The sequence below is a fragment of the Mixophyes fleayi genome, chromosome 3 (assembly GCF_038048845.1).
Source record: "Mixophyes fleayi isolate aMixFle1 chromosome 3, aMixFle1.hap1, whole genome shotgun sequence".
In the NCBI taxonomy this organism is placed as follows: Eukaryota; Metazoa; Chordata; class Amphibia; order Anura; family Limnodynastidae; genus Mixophyes; species Mixophyes fleayi.
Genome location: NC_134404.1, coordinates 311643690 through 311668058, shown reverse-complemented (window position 1 = coordinate 311668058; position 24369 = coordinate 311643690). Strand labels below are relative to the sequence as shown.

At 39.2% G+C, this 24369-nt stretch overlaps 1 protein-coding gene across 1 annotated transcript in view; it reads left to right on the top strand.

Moving 5' to 3' along the window:
- The window catches only part of PLCB1 (phospholipase C beta 1), a 532247-nt gene that overhangs the window by 151409 nt on the left and 356469 nt on the right, over positions 1-24369 (top strand). The window contains exon 3 of the mRNA XM_075203998.1: positions 13990-14058. Within this exon, the coding sequence (XP_075060099.1) occupies positions 13990-14058 (69 nt within the window). The remainder of the gene's footprint in view (positions 1-13989; positions 14059-24369) is intronic.

Genomic DNA, 24369 nt, shown 5'->3' with positions numbered 1-24369 from the left:
TTTAGTTACTATTGCTAGACTTGTTAGGTCTCATTCAGATTTAGAAGTAAATCCAGCTAGGGGGAGCAATTTTGCACCTTGGCAAAATTGCACTGTGTGAAATAGGACAAATTTAAAATGTGCAGACAGATTTAGAGTTGGTAGGGGGGGGGGGCATCCTAGTTCAACTCTAAATCACAGTGTAAAAATAAAGCTGCCTAGTGCTTGTACATACTTACCTACTTTCTGGAGGGGAGGTCCAAAGGACAAGTCCTAAGGGACATGTTAATGTGATTCGTGCCATCGCATCATCAACCAGCTGGGGAAGCGGGGGCCATGCGGACACAAACCACGTCATCAGGATCTGCTTAGTAAGGCCTGATAATGGAAATAATGGAGTCAGCACATGCCTACTTTACAAGAGGAGAGGCATGATCCATGAGGGTGATGAACTCTCCAAGGAGCTCGGGAGGATTTCCTGAAATTGGGGAGTGTTTCAGATGTTTTGAGAGAGTAAGCAAGTATGTTTTTGTGTGCTACATGCAAAATAAGTATTTTCCAGAATGCAAAATTGCAATTGTACCTCTAGAATTGCAGCATGCTTTGTCCGGGTGAACATTTACACCCTTTAACTGGATTTGCTCCTAACGGCAAATAAGGCCTGAACAGAGTAGGTGTACTAGGTAGATGCTATTTTGGGACCCTCTCAGGGTCAGGCATGAGTCTGGTATGGATTCATCCATGGTATTGTTATAGGACTTGAGGTTGAATATGTTGGCACCGCTGAGATGCATATGGTGGTCTTATCAGTATATGGCTTTTTGGAAAGTTTGTGTGGCCTCATTTAAATGTGGGCATGGGAAGATGGGTCTAGACAGATTAGGGTGGATAAGGGGTGATGTTTATTTTGTGTCAATTTTGTATTCTTAAATGTTTGGAGGTATGTGTATATGGTGGGCATTTGATGCTGAATTTGAATCTGATAAGCATCATCATTTATTTATATATGAGGCTGTTAAGCTGGGCATGGATATTATAGATAGTGAATTGAATGTCATGATCATGGACCTATATAATATATGCATAACTGGATCTGCTACACACCGCAGACTGTTTCTGCATGCTAATTAATAAGCACAGAGCTCTAAGGGGTATATTCACTAAACTGTGGTCTTGAAAAAGTGGAGATGATGCCTATAGCAACCAATCAGATTCTAGTTGTCATTTATTCAGTACATTCTATAAAATGACAGGTAGAATCTGATTGGTTGCTATTGGCAACATCTCTACTTTTTCAAACCCACAGTTTAGTAAATATACCCCTAAGTATTTTTTTAACCATATCACACATGCCAATTATTATTATTTTTTTATTTTTGCCAAAATACAGATTCACATCACTTCCTTCTGTGCTTATTACAAAGATTTTCTATGCCAAGTCCACAAATCCTTGTTGCCCTGTTACCAAGTATTTGTTTATATTTTTATAAAAAAATAAAAGATTGTAAGCCAACATCAAGTGTCCTCATTTTTTGCAATGAATTACATACATAACATCTATGCTTCAAACATTTACTGAAATACATTCAAAATCCTGTGCGCTCACCTCACTTACTTAGCTAAAATGTGCATGTAGCATTAGTATAGCACGAAAAATGGTGGCCACCATTGTGTGTTGTAGACGTGCACGCTTTAAAGGCTTAGTCATACATGCCAACTTTTAAAATCTGTCCTCTGGGAGATTCCGGAGGACGGGTCATGTGACAAGGGTAGGGGGGCTATGTTGGCGAAGTCGCTGCACCATAGCCCCGTCCCCTACTTTTAAAAAAGCCCAAATTTACTGCATAGCGGGAGTGTGGCTTAATGGCGTGATCGTGTCATTAAGCTCCGCCTCCACAAGTTTCTGGTTGGTTGCCTACTCTTCCGGGACTCCGTGAGGAATCTCCGAAATACGGGTGCCTCCCAGAGTTTCCAGGAGAGTAGGCAAGTATGGGCTTAGTCCATGCAAAACTGAAAACTGCATTTTAGTGGAAATTAAATAAGTAAAACATAAATTCAAAGGATTACTTACCTGTATTCCAATAATCCACCCGATCGATCCCTCCACATGGACAGCGGTTAGGGTAGACTGTACACACTTCTGCTGGTAACATGCTGTACATATAAGTCTGCCTCGTCAGAAGATAGGAGAACATCCAAGGTGGTAGCAGACGCCGGGGGACTCTCCTTACTCCTGCTAAGGCAGCTTCTTTTTCATACTGGCAGCATTTGATCCATTGACAAGACACTGCTGGCAGGAGCCAGGACAGTAAGCCAGACGTGATAGGTCCAGGTTGTGTGGATCATTCCAACAGGTGTAAGTAATATTTTGTATTTATATTTAACTTTGCGTTTAGGTTTTGCATTTAATTCCAGCCAAAACTTTTTTAATGCTCTAAACTTTTAAACATTACAACTAGTTTTAAAGATAGAATCTGTAGATGGCAAATTGCTTACTGTAAGTATAATTTAGGAAGCGCAAACAATGGAAACACACCCAATTCACCATCTGTGAATACACCCTCATAAAATCACTCTGCCCCTACACTTGTAGATTGGCAGATTGTATGGGCATGGTGGAAACTGGAAAAGTCACTGTAAAATCTGTATCCAACCTGCCATGAATTTAGGGGCACCCCATTCATTAATTTAAAATTTTCCATCTTCCAGCGCTTGTGTGGTACTGAAGTAGCACATTTTGTGGGAGAAAAAGCTGCCCCCCCCCCCCCCCCCCAAGTGGTGAACACCACTGTAAATTTTCCTCCCCTTTATTAAAAAGAAATCTTGTCTTTGAACTGCAGGGGCAAACACAGGATTTGTAGAGGGGGTTTTCCACACCACGCCACCAGTGGGTGTGACCAGCATGCATGGGGTCGTGGCTATAATTTTAGACAGTGCTTGGCTGCTCTCCAACTCTTCATACCCCATAATATACATGGGCAATGCTGCGTGCACTACTGTTAGGTGCACGCAGCTCTCCCTTTTCAAGCAGAGCTGTGTGAAGCAGGTGCAGGGTCCAGCCACCTCAATTATACAGTGCTCCAGGCTTGGAGGGGGCTTCCAGGCACTAGGAAACCCCCCCCCCTCGGTTTGCCTTTGAACTGTGCAAATCTAGCCACACTTGTGTGCATAATCCACACTTAGCAAGGAATAACCTGAGCTCTGGTCTGTAAATCCACACAAAAGAGCATTTTAGATGCAAACTGCTACTTTTGTACAAACAGCAAAATGTCTGTTAGCAACACTACCTCAGTTTCTGCTATATTGCGTGACAATGGGACTTATAGAGACTCTCATGGGTCTTCATGGACCAGATGAAATGTGTTCATTGTAACTAAACAGATTGTTTTTACGTCTATACTACTGACGCTTATTACGTGTACTGTTAGTTACGTTAGAGTCTAGAATTCCCAACGTTTGTGGTGTTAAGACTTAAGACCAAAAATATGGCTCGTTAATGGTTTGTCACTTTGGCCAGAAATAACTGCAGTTCGTTTAAATCTGGACATTCGCTTTTGGCTGCTAAATTATACATTTTTTACATTTCTGCATATCTTTAAATCTGTCTCATCAATATTTAATAAACATCTGCTTTGCATAACTTGAAACAAATTTCTTCCAGCCTCTATAACAAGGATGAAATCCTTGCGAGTAGAATTTTCTGGAATTATTCTTTCAATCTGTCAGTGAAAATGTTGGTAATGAAACGATGCCTGTGGGCCCGGCCTAATTAAACGGGCATGCTTAGGAGTTTACCACACAACGGGCCTGAGTCATTAAGGAAAGTAAGGCAAAAAAAAAGTAAATGTTCCCTGAGACAAACCATGTTACAATGCAAGGGGTGCAAATTAGTTTATTTGCTTGCACATAAGTTAAATATTGGCTATTTTTTCATCTAGTACACAAATACTTGATTTCTTTATTGTTACACTGAAATTTAAAGTTGATCTCGGACATGCCGTATCCCAACTATAAATCTGTCCCCACATTTTAAATTTAACTCCCCCTCCAATGCAACATGGTTTTGCTCAGGTGAAAAGTTACTCCATTTTTATGCTTTACTCTCCTTAATGACTTAGTCCCAACATGTGTATTATTTTTATATATATATATATATATATATATATATATATATATATATATAGTATATATTTATTTCCACATATTGACAAAATGGGTTAAGGTGCACCTGTTGGCCTTAATGATTAACTAGGACCCAGTGACAAGAATTGGAATGTTTGTTCAGCCCACAAAAATGTGTGTGTTTTACTAGGTTTAAGTGACAGGTGCCCACTACTGACTCACTTTACAACCTTTTAAAACCCTGACTTGGGTCTAAACGGATATTCTGCTTCTCCTTTTAATTACTTTACTTTGGCTGGCTAAACCTGCTATATTAGGACTCCCAATGTAATCGACTCTAGTTAAAGGAGAGTTTTGAGTTAGGAGTAGGTGCACTATAATACTTTGTGGTCCCCACTTCGTACTAATACTTCCAACTTTTTTTTACATACCCTCTGGGAGGTCCCGGAGGGGAGGTCCATGGAACAAGTGCCGGGGCCTCTGCTGCACAGCAACATGAATCTTATCATTGTGCTACGGGGACGGAACCATGATGATATGATTCGCATTGGATCGCAGCATCGGTGCCTTGCCTGTTTCAGAGGAAAATGAAGTAGGATATGGGAGGGTGGCATACTCTGTCTTGAGTCCGGGAGGACTTGCCAAAATTCGAGAGTCTCCTGCACATTCCGGAACGGTAGGCAGGTATGCTCCATATATCACTTCAAGCTACCCACACAGAGCCAATCATTGGGAACGTCATCAGTATGAAGTGGCAAGAGACAGTTCGGCCTACATGCAGATTTGTCCTTCCTTTGCGTCAGAATAATTGTATACAGGACCCCAGCAGAGGAGAATGAAGATGGAGAATTACTTTTCAAAATGTGTAATTCACCCTTATATATAACTTGTATAAAAGCAATAGTGAAATTCCATCAGTAGTTGGCTTATTTTGTAGTATGTGATTGTTTGGCAATAACAGAAACATAGAGACTGACTCTACATATCATGGCAAACATATAGGAAAAGTACAGTAGTATTAGCAATTTTTTTCATCCCTGGCTCATAGGCTAATTCTATTCTTTTCAAGCCTTTCTCCAAAGTACTTCCAGGATGTTTAATGTTCTAAAATAGGGAAACATTGACGCAGTTTAAGGACTTGTTGGCGTTTAATCTGGCTTTCATTCCTCACTAGTGCAGGATATAAAGTTTTGTGCAATAAAATATATATTAGATCTTTAATGTTTAATTCATGTCTTACTGCATTTGTAATAAATATTAAAATATTTTTGAAGCTTCTGGACGAGTTTATGAGAGAAGAAAAAAGCTGTCTGGAAAACTTTAAAAGCAATGTGGCCTGAATATTTTATACTTGTGTTTACTTTCACAAGGAAAAACCAGGTGTTTCTTGCCAATGATCTGCATCTAAGTGAAGTTCTTGAAAGCTTCATTGGAACACTGAAAAGGAAAATATATTTACATTTTATAAATAAATAAATGCGGAAAACCATGGGGGCTAGAACGTTACTAGAAAAGTTATTTCTCAAACTTTTGCTTCTTCCTTTAGGGCTCAAAAGGTGGGCACCTGGATACTACACGTGATGAACGGAATGGCGGATTTTTCCCATTCGCTAGGTAACAAGACGCTTCTTGCTTTCCATGTCAGCGGTCAGTGATGTACTGACCCCCAGAATTTGCACTGGCCAATCAGGCCTCTCTCTACCTCATAAATAGAAGGTTCTGGCATTACTAGAGTATTAGGTCAAACCTAGCTCCAGTGTTCTCTCTGCCTGTTCCATTCACCTGTATCTTTCTTCCTTGATCAGTATTCTTTCGGCTCCAGACCCGGCTTGTTTCCTGACCTTCTCTTTGGATTGTGATTTGGGCTTGTTCAGATCTCTCTGGCTCTGACTCCTGGCTTACCCTGACCATTCTCCGGACATCCCTTGTACCGTGCTGCCCAACTGGTTCTGACCCGGATTGTTTGACTTCTCTAACATCACCCACCACTTCGCTGGTGACTGTCTCGGAGAACCATGACTTGCGTACTCCCTGCAGCCAAGTCCATACTCCAGTGTGAGTACCAGGGGTGTGTTAGACTCTGTGCCTCCTTGTTCAGTTGCGATAATACCAGAAAGTGGTCTCATCCAATCCTCAGTTCGTGACATTCCCTAGTTCAAGTTCCCATATAATCATCTTTCTTGTTTTTATAAAACTCAGGGTAGAGTTATTATTTCTACAGAGAAGAAGTGAGGACCTTCATATTTTGTCTCAAGATCATAATAACTTCCACTGGGTTTTTGCACCTGAAATATTCCACAGCTTTACAATTTGTGATGCCATATTCATAGTTGGAGATAATAAAGTCATATTTATCATCCACCCCAGATCCCACTGCCTCGTGGAAATGTTTTAGAGTACTATTCTTCACTATCTGGGAGATTGTCCCGTGGACAGATTCAACCAAATTAGAACTTATTTGTAATGCACATCATCCCTGTGTTTACATACAGTAAAATAAAAATATCACCTTCCCATATTCATGAAGTAGTTTCAGTAATGTCTTGTGGTGCTGCATCCGGCACTGGGTATCTTGAAATCTGTAGATTACCAAGCCATTTAAGAGTATGTAAAACCCAGAAGCTGGGTCTCCATCAGAGGTAATGGGTATTCCAGTAGGACAATGACACCAAACACACTTCAAAAGGCACCTAAGAATGGATCAGTACAAGATGCTGGACTGTTCTGAAGTGACCAGATCTAACTCCCATAGAACACCTGTGGAGAGATCCGAAAATAGCAGATGGGAGAAGGCACCTTTCATATTTGGGAGAACTGGAGCAGTTTTCAAAAGAAGAGTGGACCAAACTGCCAGTAGAGAGGTGCAATGTGCTCCTCCATGGCTTTAAGAAGCGGTATATTGGAGTTATTTTGACCAAAGGCTGTACTACCAAATATTAAGTCTAGGGTGTCACTAATTTTGTCAATGTAATTTCTTTTCATTTTTTGGTTTATAAGGAGATACAGTATTAAATTCAGAATCAAAAAGCAAAGGTTCTGTAATATTAGCAGAGAAAGACATTTGGAGACCAGATACTGTTGTTAACTTCACCGTATATTTACAGGAAATTGTAAGTTATTTGAAGAAAAGTGCAAGGGTGCTAAATTTTTGGGCCACAACTGTATGGATTTGTGGAATATTTTTTTTTGTCAGTGACTCATGTGGTTTCAGTATTATACTCTATTTGGCAATGGCGTATAAACTGCAATGGCGCCATGTCCCACGGGGAGGAGGGTAGGCTATGATTTCCAGAGCTACTGTGAAGCTGGCAAGTATTATTTGACTTCTTACTTTTAGGCACCTCGATCTCGTCCTGTGAGTCAGAGTAGCCCTTGCTGATGGTAAATCAGGGCGACTCAGGTGTTTTTAATGTTGTTCAAGGTTTCCAGTTTAGGCTGCCACCCCTAGTGGTTGACATCACTTGCCACTGTGTAGATATTTTTTGATCAGGGGTAATAATAAGAATTCTTTATTAATATAGTGCCTTCTCCCAATACAACTCACAGCACTTTACATTGTAGAGGGTGAGACAGCCATCTTGGCTGTGCTCAGCTGCTTTCTGTGTAATAATTCACATCAGTCCCTGGCCCATTGGAACTTACAGTCTAAGGGCCTGATTCATTAAGGATCTTAAATGAACAGGATCATTTTTTCAGTCTCCTGGACAAAACCATGTTACAATGCAAGGGGTGCAAATGAGTGTTCTGTTTTGCACATAAGTTAAATACTGACAGTTTTTTCATGTAACACACAAATACTTGATAGCTTATTTGTACACTGAAATTTAAAGTTGATATGTGTGTGTTACATGAAAAAATAGTCAGTATTTAACTTATGTGCAAAACAGAAAACTAATATTCACCCCTTGCAATGTAACATGGTTTTGTCCAGGAGACTGAAATAAGGATCCTCTGCATTTAAGATCCTTAATGAATCAGGCCCTAAATTCCTTATTTCACATGCATACTGGAGTCCATTTTTGTCGGAAGCCAAATAATTTACTGGAATGCTTTTGGACTGTCTGAGAATAAACCCATACTAACTCCAAACAGGTAGTGGAAGTTGAACCCATGACCCAAGTTCTTTGAGGCAACAATGCTAACGGCGCTGTCCTGTGCTGGTATAATGAGTATGTGATCTCTCACTGCAGTTTTCCTGTGTTTAGGGTACATGTATTCACCACCGTTAGACAGTATGTAGTATTCTAAGAGATGGCAATTGAAGCCATATGAGAATGCGTCACAATCCAAAAATGGTGTCCAACATTATTCCCAAGGCTGATTATATACAGTCTTTCAAGTTTTCGGGGAGACACAATGCATAGCAAGGGCATAGGGAAACAAGCTCTTATAAATGGCTAAAATAAAACTGCTTCCTGTAATAAAAACATAAAAGTAAAATTATACAACACAGATAGAATGGATAGCTGCCAAATACTACACTAATATACATAAATGTAAACAAACTTCTAGATTATATATTATATTCAAATACCATAGTACTAAATTCAGATAATGAAATATTAACAAACTATTGATTTAATTTAAAAACTTTTACAGCCCCATGAGGAATCCTGTGCTTTACTGAACAATATACAGTACATTAACAATTGAAAATAAAATAAAGCCTCAGCTATAATTAAACAAATGTGATCAATCATGAGTATTAGTGTGTCTTGTGTTTCTCATACTGTACTATAAAACAGAAAAGCAACCGTGCTTGTTAGGATTAGCTTTGTTGTTGATATAATTTAAGACTTTGCTCATCAATATTAACTGTTCAAGAACAACTAATTATGTCACCATTATGTATTTTAGATATTATCTCATTGACAGGTTCTGACATATCCTCTTGTTGTAATTCTATACATTGTGTACACACAGTGGAGGTAGCTATTTTGCGGCCTGAAACAATTATTTTTTAACTTCATTTTTATTTTACAAAACACGGCAATAACTATCAAATATTACAAACCTGAAACAGATATTTGAATAGTGCATTTTACATTACATACTTTTTATAAGTAAAATATATCCAGCATAACAGCTGAAAATTGACGGTACACTTACCTGCAATGTATGTAAGGGTGGAACAAAGGGGGGGTAAGGGGAAAAGTGCCAAATCTAACGAACAGGGAATCCCCAGTTAGTGGCTATGAGGTTTTCTTACAGGAATGAAGGAATTTGAATTGGTTCAAGTTATTATTGGGAATCTGCACTGTAGAGATACTTGATGTGGTGGGTCTTACCGAGTATGGGTCCACAGTGAAGGTATGGTGTCTACAGTGTTTGTCTTTCTAAAAATACCGTAGAGCCCAAAGGTGTGTAAATGAGTTATCATGAAGATGGTATGGAATCTTTTCCATATGTGCGATGAACAACATGAATGTTTTGAGAATGGACTCATGACATGGTTCTTGCTGCTTCTAGGACTTAGCTAGATTTACCTCTGGCCAAGATATGGTTGGCTAGTTTTACTGCTTGTCTGTGTCCTGTATTGGGTAGCATAGTAGAAAGGTCCAAGGGTCTCGAAGAACTAGGTAAGAGAGAAGCGTGTTAAATAGATTGCAGACCATTTCACAAAAGGGAGATGTCATTGGCCATCATGTCATTGGCCATGTCCACCACATGTTTAGGAAGCTACTTTTTGGACTACATCCTCTCCAACAGTTAGAGATGGAGGAGTTATACATAAGAGCTACCTTATATGGAGTATAATACCATCTGTAATATATTTCATAAGTAGTTTGTTTGATCAGGGTTAAATAGAGCTTGAAACAATTTTCTCTCTGGTTTCCTCCCAATAGTCCTTTTCCAGTGAACGACTCAAATCTCTCTCCTATTCTCCTTCGTGCCTGTGCATTAATTCCGTCTACAAATTGTGTCCACTTTGTGCATTCAAAAGGTACTAAATATAATGTATATTATATGTATGTAAATTATGAATTTTAAATACTTATGAGCAAGTAACGAGTGTGACTTCAGCCTATATTATAAATACCTTTCAGTGATTAATAGATGCGTTTATGTACAGAGAACAATTATAGTTCATTGTTGTCTCATTATTGGTATTTTGTTGGTTACTATTTCAATAGAAATTGTGCGATGTCCTTTTGTGACAGTGAATATTTAGCATGGCCAATGCTTTTGTAAATTAGAATTTAATCTGCTCTTTCATGCTGTGATCTATTTGGTGATTAGAAGTAATACTGTTGGTTCATTTTATTAAAAATTATAATTACTTCCAGATCAAGATTCTTGAAGGAGAACTCTCTGAAGGAGAAATGTTTTAAGCCTTTCCGCAAATATTAGCTCAATACGTAACCATTAATTTGGTCATGACACTGTTGATGTCATTACTCAGTACCAGTACAGGATAATACTATGCTAAGTACAAAAAAAAGCTTCATTAACTTTTAATTACACTTGAATGCGATTGATATGCAGTGGTTAATGAGCACTTGTACTTGTGTATGATGTAATCAATAAATCACCCTCTGTTGACCTCAATGTCTTTGACTTTTGTTGAATGCAGCATGTAACAAATTGCAGCACTCACAAACGCATCCAAGAACACAAGTGGGTATGGTGACACTGGAAACAATGGGTTCCAATGACACCCCACCTAAATGCATTTTACTAACAATAACAGGCAGACAGAAATGTGAAAATAGCTTAGGCTGTTACAGTACCCCTATTGGTAAGGTATGTCTATTAGGTAAAATGTAAAGGTAGGGTAGGGAGAATATTATATTAATATTTATTAAAAAGTGAACTTTAAAAATCAAATTGAACAAAATCACATTGTAATTTCCCGCAAATCACGTTTTGCCAACAATTGTGCCATTTTGCAGAGGTGCAAAATTCCAGCAATCTAGTAATTCCGCTCCTACTACGCCATTCTCTGGAGCGCCATTCCTCACTATGTTTGTAGATTGGCATTTTGGTGAATAAATTGGCTATGGATAGAGCTTATGAGACAGTTCATTCTGCTGTGCGTTGTAGTTGGGGAAGGACTGGGAATACTTAAGGCCAACAAACTTTGTGACAGTGAACTTAAATTTGGAAGTGCCAGGTCTTATAACCAGATTTACCAAAAAATGTTAATAAGGTTTGTCCATGGAAATAATGGGGCCCGCTGCGAGCTGTGGGGCCCCCGGTACCTTCCTCCCTGCTTCCCTGCACCAGGGCCCACAGCTCTCTAGTTCTGCCTCTGGTTTAACATCAACCATGTAAACTTGCAGACAGAGGAGCCTTGGGTTAGCAAGAAACCACACCCCATCCCTGCAATTGTCCTATGATAAATATATTCATTGCACACATATATAGTACAAGTTAACCCGTGCATGATACTCGTGCATTCTAGTCAAATCAAGCTACTTAAGGTGTTAAAAAGCTTCTTGTCATGCATTTGGGCCTAGCCCAGGCCTCCTCAGGGGAAGAGCGTTACTTCCCGACGCAAGCGCCCTTTTTTAACGTGGTTTTGTCCACATGTCACCACCTCATCATTTTTCTCCATCACCTCATCCTTCATCTTCATCGCCACATCCTTCATCAAGCTACTTAAGGTGTTAAAAACTCCCCACTGTCACCCCCGGCAACCACCAACCACTCCCAACTGTCACTTCTCCTTCAAGAAATATATAGGTCAGTGTATAACTCTGCCCAGCAGGTGGCGCTGCAGCTTGGGTTTTTTTTTTCCACACACGCCACTAGGCATTTATATAGTACATTTTACTGATTTGTTTATTTTTATTACAACATTGAATATTGCTATCATTTATCATGCCGTATGTTCAGCTAAACTTATGATTGATGAGTCAGCTAAAAAGTGTTTCTTTTTTTATAAGTGTAATTCAATACATCGTTTCAATCTTTCCATCTGGTTCCTTGCCAGCTCCAAAGAACACAATTGGATGATTCTCTATTTAGAATGCAGTCAATTACTTTACTTCTAAACAGAGTTTTCCCATATACATTGCTTGGGAAAAGAAAATGGATGTATCAGCCAACATATTTGTATACTCTTCGCTCTATATTGATGTTCGTTCCAATTTAAATAATTCTAAATTAGAGATATTTGTAAAAGCAGAATGAAAATAATTTGCTCATATCCACCCTTAATCAATAATGTGGAAAGAGAGCTAAATTCAATGTATCCATGTAATGTTTAATGTTTAACGCTTAGCGCAAATGAGTGAAAATAATTTTGAATTGATAACATATTCGACCTGGCAATTCACTGGGTTTTAATTAAGTCGTTTAATATGTCACAACTTAGTGATCCCTTCTGAAGATTAGATTTACAGCCAGCTCTGGATTCAAAGTGTTATGTAAAGTAATATTTCCTGATCCCTAGTTTTTGCCCAGATTCTGAATTTATTTAATATTTCATTGAAAGGAAATCATTTTTTTTTATTTTAGGTGCACGAGTTAGATAAAAAAAATATATACACAAGGAAGTATTTTTAAATGCAATTTACATAAGCATTAACCTACATGACAGTTAGCTTCACATTCAAGACAGGCTGTTTATTCATTTTTTTTTATTTCTAAGTAAGGCAGCATCTATTCAATGAAAGACTCATTTGAAGGGGAAATTTAAAGAAAGATGCTAATTGTTGGTATTTGACCTCAATTTGTGCATTTACAGTTGTGCTATTTCCTTGGGGAAATTAAGCTGCAGTATGTGGTTTTTTTTACTTGTTTTCATGAGAATAAACCCATTCTAGATCGTTTTGTTACAAACATATAATTAAGCCTGCATAGATAAAATCTGTTTTTAATTGAAGGGACAGTCCTGTTTACTAAAGATTTTTGAGGGTGGAGTGGTCATTTCCTTTAAAGTAGACTTGTTGCCCTACATGTAGTTGATTGAACCACTATTTATAATAATAATGCATCCATTTATTTATATAACTCACTCACATCAGGCCCTGTCCCATTGGAGCTCACAGTGTAAATTCCCTAACATACACACACACAGACAGACAGAGAGAGAGAGACTAGGGTCAATTTTGATAGAAGCCAATTAACCTACCAGTATGTTTTTGGAGTGTGGGAGGAAACCAGAGCACCCGGAGGAAACCCACGCAAACACAGGGAGAACATACAAACTCTACACAGATAAGGCCATGGTCGGGAACTGAACCCATGACCCCAGCACTGTGAGGCAGAAGTACTAACCACTGAGCCACTGTGCTGCCCTACAAATGCATCCTAGCAATTCTCTAGGAGAAAGTGACTTAATTGAGGCAAAGGGCATAAGAGACAGGTGTGGATAAAATGTTGACAAGCCTCAATAATTTCTTGTAATGTGATAGCCTTAATGCTCATACATATTGACCCAGACCACAAAAATGGCTGCCTCTACAGTGACCACTGTCAAGGTAGAGAACATAAGCTTGTTGTTAAAGGTCATTTTGGGTGCAGCTTTTGGGATGAACATTTAAATGTAAAACAGACATCCACTTTACAAACAAGAGTATAGGTAAAGTGATATCTATTCCAAATTAATATCTCCAGCTAAACAAGAACGGAATTTCTAGAATCACTTTGCAAACAGCATTCCAGACTGTAATTTGCCTGGACATTGCTCAACGTAAGCTGAATTCTTTCTACATAACAGTCCTAACGGTAGGCAATACAGCCTCATCTCCTGATGTGCCACCCTATGTGTCTCTCAAAGGTTAATAGAAAATAATATTTGCCTGAGTTTGTTTTACTTTGTGGTTTCCTCTTCCTACTAAGTGTAATACTAACAACTTCTTTACCTAAAGCTGAAAGTACTTTAACTAAGGATTGACTGTTGATCTTTTATACAAGTTCACGTTTGTTTTCTTTTCCTAGGAGACTGAACTTTTGGATATAAGTCTGGTAAAGGATGCCAGGTGGGGAAAATATGCACGAACTCCAAAGGTAAGAAGTTATATTTGTAAATGTATTTCCAATGGTCGTCGTCCTTTTTTTGGCTAACACAGTAAGGTGCAAAAAACTTGCAATGCACAAATTGTTAATTGGCAGAAGGGCACCTATTGTCTGACAAGCGCATTGGCAAAGTGCGCGCCCACTTCATGGTCCGTGGAACAGGATGTGGTGATTGTGGAGATCTACCTGAAAATGTGTATGATGGAAAGAGGGAGATCATCATTCGAAGTCCATTCAGGACAAACCGCTTCTTTGCTTTCTGCTTTTACTTTTTTTTAACCTCTGTTTAGCTTCTTTTATGTCTTAAATTAATCATGAGGTCAGCAGTAGTAGCAATGCCAAGTAAGATGCTAGCAATAACAGTTATCCACAATAATCAGCAATGTCAATGCCTGCAGTAGCATTAATGGGCAATATTTTAAGGCATATTAGTCGGTATCACTAAGCCACTAGCAGTAGTGGTCCCCGATAGCACAGTGTATCAGTAGTATTAGTTCCCAGTGACATGTCAGCTTTATCAGTAATCCCTATTCCTAGGTTACCGGTAATTATAATGCACAATAAAGACATATGCATGACCATCCTCGTTTGCCAAGCTGGGTACAAGTTAAATTGTTGTGAATACTTGAGTGGGCAAGGGTTAGCTGTTCAATTATAAACAAATAGTAGCTTGGAAGCCAGAAATAAGTATACTGTAGAGATCTGAGAAGTAACAGTGGATTAAATCCAGGACAGACAGGTGTGTAAATACAAGACACACATCCCTGTGTATAAAGTACACGCATGGCTTATTACAACACTAGATTATTATTATTATTATTAGTAGTAGTAGTAGTATTAAATCCTTCTCACTTCCATGGGTAAATAAACCTGGTTCTAGGCAGTGAATATTATCCTTTTTATTCATTTTAGTTTTAATTAAAGTAGAATAACTGAAATAGATGATGCCAGTGTTGCCCAACTTCTGACATTACAACATACAAGTGCTAAAAAGACATATTGTAATAATATTTTGCAGCTCCACCCAACTGGATGATGTTAACATTAAGAAGACGCTATAAATCTCATTATAAATCTCGCTACCACTTTTTTAGAAAACAAATGACTTGTTTGAACTGATCCACATCTCTAGTTGCGTTTGATGTCTGGGTGTGTTATGCATTTTATCAGTACTTGGAAAATGAGGGAGTAGACGGGACCAAATATTATCAAAATGACAAACGTGCGCGCTGAGCCTAGCGTGCTTCTTGCAGCTGTACAGGAAATCTATACAACAATACAATCTATACATTTACCGTGACGCTCTGTTCTTTATGTCTCTTTCTGGTCTATGTACCTATCCTTAAACATGATTTTGTGACCAGTACGTTTTAAGTGTAACATGTCATTCTGTACTCTCGGGAATATGAAGCAGGAATTCTTCGCATCCTGCTTACAATGGAAGGTAAGCAATTATCACAAGGTTCTCAGCAAAAGTGCTTTTAGATGTCCTGAAGGATTTTTCACACATGGATAAGGCTTAGGAAAAAGTATTTTTGAGCATAGAATATTTATAACATTGTGAGTTATTCAAGACTGTGCTTTGGGTGTTCTTTTAATGAGCTGCAGGGCAAGAAACAGAAAACTGTTTTTATTAATGGGATGTTTTATTGTCTAGTTGTAATACAGTTACATGGTTAATACCTTAGGATCCCCCATCGTCTATGGAGGGAGCCACTTTGTGAGCTCATACAATATCCACGAGAGTGCATCTTATCAATTCAATAGGAGCCAGTGATAGTACTGACTGTGTCACCTAAACTGGACTGTCCCGTTTTTAATGTACTGTCCCGCTGAACAGTCAGGAGATCTGGGAGGTTTGTTCTACCCAGTTGATCAGTGCAGCCAGAGAACACATTCCTACCAGAGTCTCTAACATGACCCATTTCACCCATGTGATAATCTTCTGTTCTAATTTCCACATTCATTTTCCAGATGCAGTAACATGGGTTGAATTGATTACTTGTCAGTAATCCCCTTAATATGAATTCGCTAATTCATGTTATTGCAATTATAATGTGTCCCAACGTGACATGGTCACTCCCCCAACTGGGAATGACCACGCCCCTCTCCGTTGGTTGTGCACACACTGCTACAGTTACATTGTTGGGAGGTAGGGCTTCCTAGTGAATTTTTGGGCAGCTTTCACGTAAACAATAGTTCATCCCAAAATATGGCCGCCTCCAGGGGCAGGCTGAGCTGGTCCCATAGTGTGCTAACTTGGGCTGGGTCTCTGGGCCACCTGCATTTTTTCACTTTAAAATAGGCTTCTGAGTCAAGTCTTCCGGGCTAAAATTTGCCAGCCCTCCCTTGGCTGCCTTCACTATATTTAGGGGACAAGACCACGTTCAGGTTACCTCATGTTACGATCAGTTTGTGGCATTGCAATGACATGCTTTTGTGCTTAAGGAATGTCTTAGGAGGAATTGTATTCCCTGAGGCCTAAATTCCTTATTTCTTCTCTCCAGATGGTATTTTTAAGCAGTATATTTATATCACATTTATATTCTCTCTTATAATCCCCTTCCAAATAGCCTTTGTTGACTTCTACATTCAATATATATAAAGCTGATTTAAAGTTTAAGCCCTTTCTATGCTGCAGATATCTATAATCCTCGATGCTTAGGACTTTCTTCAACATTCATTCTTATCAATTTCCAAACCATGATAACACTAATTTTCATGTCACAAACTACAAACTAAATTGTCAGCACACGCTCGGAGGAACAATGACTGCTCGACTAGTAAAACCAATCATGTCAGTTTTTCGGTGCCTTTTTTTGGCAAAATAATAATAGTATGTTAAAACCGCATTGTTTCTTTTCCAAACCTTGTATGTCATGGAGACATTTCAAAAGGAAAACAAAAGGGCAATTTAATTCACATAAGAAACAATAACTGTTTAGACAACACAAAATGGTAACATTCTAACATTACAAAATATATGTTGTGATATCACTGTGCAATACTTGATTTTAAAATGTATCTCATGATTGTATTATATTTCATTTGACTATGGAAAAGAGAAAATATGGATGTCGACTAAATATATGATAGGCTGTTTAGGTGTCCCTTTTGTGGTGGAAAAAATCCTACAAATACTGTCTTAAGCTAGGTACACACTACAGAAATTTCAACCAACGTTTTATGCCGAGCGATTTTACATGTGATCGATGGTCCGATCGCTCGGTCCATGGACTGCATACACACTAGCCTTGTTTAGGACGATAAAGGGAAGAGCGGACGTCCCTTTAGCGACTTTTTACAGTCATGTTGTCATGAGCAATGACTGTAATTTCGTACTCACTGTTGTGGATTGGTCGGAAGTTTATACACACTACACAGCGGAAACGAGATTGTAACGAAAATATTAAACGGTATGACCAACCAAATGAGGCGACAATCGTCCATTTGGGCAGACTTTCGACCATCGTGTCACTACACACACTGACCCGACTTTTGAACGAGCGGTCATATGTCGGCTGTTTGAGCCGATTATTGGATGAAAACCGTGTAGTGTGTACCTAACTTTATATTTCATGTTAACGGATATCATCATTTACCATATTTAAACAATACTTAATGCTTCTTTACTTCATTCCTCCCTCCTAGTTACTGATGCCAGAAAACACATTTGTTCTAGATCTGCCAATGTGATCTATTTCACCCATGTGCATAGTATGTTCTGATTACATCCACATTGATCATCCAGGTACATTGACCTGGGTTGAATTGATTACTTGCTGGTAATACCTTTACTATCAATTCATTCATTCATTTTATTGTAATTAGAAAATAATTTGGGAAATATGACAGCATAACATTACTGCAGATCTGAAATGAATCATGTTGGTAGTGGCTTATAGAAAATAAAAAGTATAAAAATAATACATGTCTTAAAACCTGCTACTGCATTTGTATGGTGTAAATTCATAACAAATGAAAGTATAATACAGGAATACAGTTTGACTGACCATAACAACATGATGGAAAATGGAGCAATATAGAAAAGAGCAATATAATCACTGAATGTTTTAGAACCAATCATTTGTTTTAATCTGGTCTGACATTTGAAGTCAAGTCGCACGAGTGGCTGGTTGCAAACTGGGTACAGAAAGTCCTGTGACAGATAATTCTCACTAGATGATGTTTTGCCATTTGCAGCTCAGCATGATAATAGCGACAGTACACACAGCCTCTAGCGGTTCCTGATCCCGTAATGTGTTTGGTAGCTGGCACCTCGGCTTCTTATAAAGGAGATATCTGAGAGAAACCAATGAATATTTAAAGGGAATACTGCCTCTTTTAAGGAAAAGTATACAATAATAGTTTACTCTGTTCAGATGCCTTTTCTGCATTTGGGCATATAAGGAAGGGTCAGACATGCAAGAAGAAGATTTTATTTTAAAATACACTAGGAGATGCTAGAATTAGTGCACCAAATAACTGTCAGGGGCAAACGCAGGATTTGCAGAGGGGGGTTTCCACACCACACCGCCAGTGGGCGTGACCAGCATGCATGGGGGTGTAGTTATAATTTTATAGAGTGCTTGGCTATGCTCAAACTCTCCCTATCCCCATAATATACATGGGCAATGCTGTGTGCACTACTGTTAGCTGCAGGCAGCTCTCTCTTTTCGAGCAGAGCCGTGTGAAACGGGGGCAGGGTCCAGCCACCTCAATTATACAGTGCCCCAGGCTTGGAGGGGGGGGGGTTTCCAGGCACTAGAAAACCCCCCTCGGTTTGCCTATGACTGTACCATGTGACTCGGATGACTGTCACCAGTGTAGAACGCAGATGCAGAGAATGAACCACTGATACTCCATAGCAGCTGACTTTTTAGAGAAGTGGTTTTACTTTCACTAATGTGAGTCAAATTCTAGAAAAGTAATGTATGAGAGCAAATAGCGCAAACTGTAAAATATTTCTGATTGCGCTAACGCACCTATTTGTCAGCCTCGTACATATACAGCTGCTCACACACATTCTGGATTTTAATACTGCCCTTGAAAATCAAACTGCACCTACATTTTTAGGGATCTAGGTCTGACTGGAAAGGTGCATGATCGAAAGAGTAAAACAGGTGCTTCAAAGACCTGTGTGTCACCATCATAGGACCAACCATTGATTCATTTAAACTGTTTTGTTTTTCAACATAAGAAAAAAAAGATAGTTCATTTTTATTTATATCTTAAACTGATCATGAGAGTGGAAAGGGAAGCAGAACGTTAATACATTTGTCACTTTATATGCTTCAGTGTTTTTATTACAATAATTGAAGTGCGCCTACAAAGACACGTTCCACTGTAGTTCTGCAAAAGTATCTAATTGAAAATAGAGTAAGTTTAGTAACAAGACAAATGCAGACACAGGAATATAGTGCAGTGCAATCACTTGGTGTTGAAGCAATGGGCAATGACCCATTTCTATTTGATTAAATAATCAGAATAGCTTTATTACATTTTCCATTTGACTCTCCAGCATTTTCTGTAGTTTCATTAATAAATGACAGTGAATCCCTTAGTTGATCACAAGAGCTGACATTCTCTCTGTGTTGGGACTGTCACACTCCCTCACGGGTCCTTGCCTCTGCATTATTGGGCCACACAGCAATGGGATCTCATTCTTGGCTCTCTCTGCCACACTCAGGACTCTCAGGTGAACAAACTCAGTGTCAGACGCCGTCCCCGCTGAGTCCCTGTCAGACGGGGAACGGACGTCTGCCTCTGCTGTCGGCTGCCGCGGACCTACTTCCGGGTATCGGGCGCTTCTCTCTCAAGTGCCGCCTCCCTCTCTCCGCCAATCACCGCAGCCAGGGTCCTAGTTAAACCTGCCTCTGGCGCCTTTAGGGTGCCAGAGTAACAGGTTCACCACCAGTGTTCCTGGCTTCCTTATCCTCCATACTCCTGAGTATTCTGATTCCTGATTACCTGTTGTGACCCCGGCTTGGCGACCATTCTACTCTTCTGTGTGACACATTCTGTACTGTGACCGGCTTGGCGACTATTCCTTTGGATCACCCTTTTGTACCTGATATTCCTGATTGCTGTGACCCGGAACCGTCTGACCTCTCTACGCTACACTGGTAACTGGCTAATAGGACCGCGACCTGCGTGCTCTCTGCTGCGAAGTCCAAACCTCCTTGTGGGGGTCCCTGGTGAACACCAGGGGTAAGTTAGACTCCGCGCCTGTTTGACCAGTTGCACCAATACCGGTTAGTGTCTAATTATCTTCAGCCTTCAAAGGCCTACAGCGTGACACTCAGTTTACATGGACCAGCAGAAAGTATCTCAGACGGAATCTCCACATTCTATACTACTCTACTCCGGCCCTTTCAGGTAAACCACCCTCCGCACTGGCAGCTGTCTGGAGTTCTTGTCTCAATGTATCTCAAAAGTAACCTACGTGAGCCCAAGAGCTAGGAAGAGAATCCTTCCCCAAGAGATTTCTTTCCTGGGCTCCGGAGCGGTTAGTTAAATACTCCAGTCCTGCCAAAATTCTCAGGCATGCCCATGAGGAAGTACTCATATGTCAATGCGTGGCATCACCAGCCAACCGGCAGTCAAGAAGGAGTTAAGGTGAGTATAGCCTAAGGCAGCATATGCTATAAATACTTCCCCTACATATTCCACATAGACAGGCATATCTGTGCTGCCTCTTTGCAGTCCATAGTAGAATATACAGGCTTTGACCTATTAGAAATAATAACCAGGTGAGCCCCATCCGCCCATCCTTCCCTACAGCTGACCCATATTTTGGGCATGGGAATGTGACTGCATGGAATATTAGCTTCCTATTGGTCCGCTTAGTCACATGCCCATGGACTGCACACAGCGTCATCACCTTATGTCGAAGCTGCTTGAGCAGCCTTGGTGGTTTCCACGCTTCCTGCATGAGCACACCAGACTTTTGCAAATCCTGAGTGTACATTCTGGGTAGAGGGTCCAGGACCCGGCCCAAGGTAGCTCTTGGTGGCCCTGAGTATAACCTATTAATTTGCAAGCAGATAGATGTTTCCATGCATCACTTTGAACAGATAGATATAATTGTTATTGACATTTAAAGGTAAAGGGGGAAGATTCATTACCACATGCTCAGTCCTACAGACATCATTGTTTATATATCTACATCCTGTTTCCATCTTTAGCTGCATTTCATCTATTATGTATTAGACCTTAATATAATACCTCTTGTCCTGGTTACGTGTCATGTGGGTCAGCGGTCATGATGCCCTTGTAGTCGCTTCAGATCCTGCTCAGTTCACAGTTACCAGGATATTAAAATAGTATCGGAGACACTTTCCTGTGAGGCAGTGGGATAATTCTGTCTTCGAGGACCTTGAAGAACTACAAATTCCATCATGTCATGTTTTTCCAATTTGATTACAACATACTTGTTTGCATTTTAATTTCTCATCTTCGACAAATATTAAATTACAAAGCCTGGTAAAGAATGACTAATTGTATCTAAGACACAGTAAAGAAGGAATTTTATTGTACCTTTGGTCCAAATTGAATAAATTGGGACAAAAGCTTCAAAGGAAAAAAATGTTGTGTCCTTAACCTTCAAAAAGAGACACATTAGCCTTAATCTCAGTAATAAGTTGAAACAATGCACTTAAAGAAAGAGACACCTATATGTAATAACATATCAGCAGGCATTTTAAACAAGTGTTACAAGCTGTAACAAACAATTCTGTCAATAAACCAGGAAGGAGCTGTTGCCTATCACTGTACTAGGTAAATGGTAGCTAGAATCTGGTTGCTTCCACTTACCTCCACTTTTAGTTTTTAGAAGGCTTGATAAATCTATCCCTGTATGTAAGATAAAGTCTCACTATATATTTATCCTCTGGGCTGTGTAAATAAATATGCATTAAGAAGGACATTTAAAATGCCAAACATGAAATATTATGCATGAAATGAGAGGTTGTAGTACAATGTGGTCCTTCTACCCTACACCTCGATTAACATGCTGACATGTACCTGTAGCAATGTCCCTGCAATTATCTTCAGATGCTGTCAACACCGGCATAGGACAAACCAATTACAATTTATTTAGCATATTTATGGAGCAAATATAAAATACTCTCAATGGACCTGAGTCATTAAGAAGAGCAAAGCAAAGCAAAAAAAAAAAGGAATAACTTTGCCTCTGGACAAACCATGTTACAATGCAAGGGGTGCAAATTAGTTTATTATTTTGCACATAAGTTACATTGTGGCTGTGTTTTCATGTAGCACACAAATACTTGATAGCTTTATTTGTACACTGAAATTTAAAGTTGATCTAGGACATGCCCTACCCCAAATATAAATCTGTCCCCATATTTTAAATTTACCTCCCCTCCTATGCAACATGGTTTTGCCAAGGTGCAAATTTACTCCTTTTTTATGTTCTGCTCCCCTTAATGACTCAGGCCCACTATGTGTTTTTCCCATAATGTAGAACCCCACACATACTAAAGTATCCTTTACTCTCCTACACTACATCCTTATGAAATTGCTTAGCATAGCTCATCACAGTGACTGTACGAGTCACATGGGGATCATGTATTTAGGTATAGCCTTATCACTAAATAACAACACTTATTTCCTTTTTTCATCCTGATTTTCAAAACCGTACAGATAGAGGGTTAGTGGGATCGTTGTGAGGTCATTGGTTTGTCAGTCTCTATAAATATTCTGAGCGCTGAACAAACAAGGAGATTAGTGACAGAAAAAATAAGAACCAGGCTACAATGGTAGAGAGGGCAAGCTCGTTTATATAGATTGTAAGAATGTATAGATAATAAGCTGGGGAGTGGAACCCTCTTATGGTGTTTTTAATAAACAATATCTGTGTTCCTAAATGTAAAGCACTGCGGAATATATATAAATACATTTTTATAAATGTTAATAAATAACAGGATATAGCAGCACTGGTAATTACCTTACATCGATTTGGGGAGGCAGGCTCGGGATTCACTCAGTTATGCAAATATGACCTTCACAAGAGATAACATGATTTACCGATTATTTTGGGAGATATTGTGGCTGGAGTATAAAAATGCTATGTACAAGAGGCTTGCTAAGGGGTACAATACAAATGTAGACTCAAAAGTGTCCAGCAGTGGATATTTTAAAGGAAGCCGACTACTTTGGTGGGTGGGATACACATGAACAAACCCATTCCTTGACAACCACTGATTGCCAATGGTAGCTTCAAAATAAGTAACGTTCTAGTATAATATCCATTTAACATGAACTAGTAAACAATATAATATTAAGTTAAGATAGCCGTTTATTTATAACTATAGTTTTCACCATTTCTGGGGCGAATATACCACCTTTTCTAGTCACGTCAGAGCTTCATGGTCACTCTTTCAAATACACGCTATTTTGATTCCAACTATTTAAAAGTTAACTACACTATTTAATAACCTTTTGTATAATATAACATTATAACATTGCTTGCTTGTTCTTATAGACACCTAGTAAAGCCTGTATACAGGAGAGGAATAAGAGTTCCGCCCCAACACAGCGCATAATGTCCGTGAGCTCACGCTAACAAACTATCAGTCTGAGCATATTGCAATTAGAATCCCCTGATGTTGGGCATGATGCCCATGACATCCAGCAAGAAAGTTGACCATCATTTAGTTAAGGAGCACGGTGGCTCAGTGGTTAGCACTTCTGCCTCACAGCACTGGGGTCATGAGTTCAATTCCCGACCATGGCCTTATCTGTGTGGAGTTTGTATGTTCTCTCCGTGTTTGGTGGGTTTCCTCCAGGTGCTCCGATTTCCTCCCACACTCCAAAAACATACTGGTAGGTTAATTGGCTGCTAACATATTGAGCCTAGTCTGTGTGTGTGTGTGTGTGTTAGGGAATTTAGACTGTAAGCCCCAATGTGGCAGGGACTGATGTGAGTGAGTTCTCTGTACAGCGCTGCGGAATTAGTGGCGCTATATAAAGAAAAGAGGATGATGATGATGATAGCTGGTAGGTGCAGAAAATACTATTACTTGACTTGTTAGGTTAAGGGGAACATTATAAAAATTAGTGAGCTTAAAATAGTTATCTTTTAATCCCATAATTGTGTTAAGTAATGTTTGATATGATATTATGCATTTTGTTTGCTCAATTTTAATCCTGATTTAAACAGAAATGCAGGTAATCTAACCCCAAAACAAAACTATCAGAAGTGTTTTATTTAATGTGTGCTTTTGATATAGTAAGAATGAAACAGACACACCAAATGTTATTTAGAGAGAAAAAAAA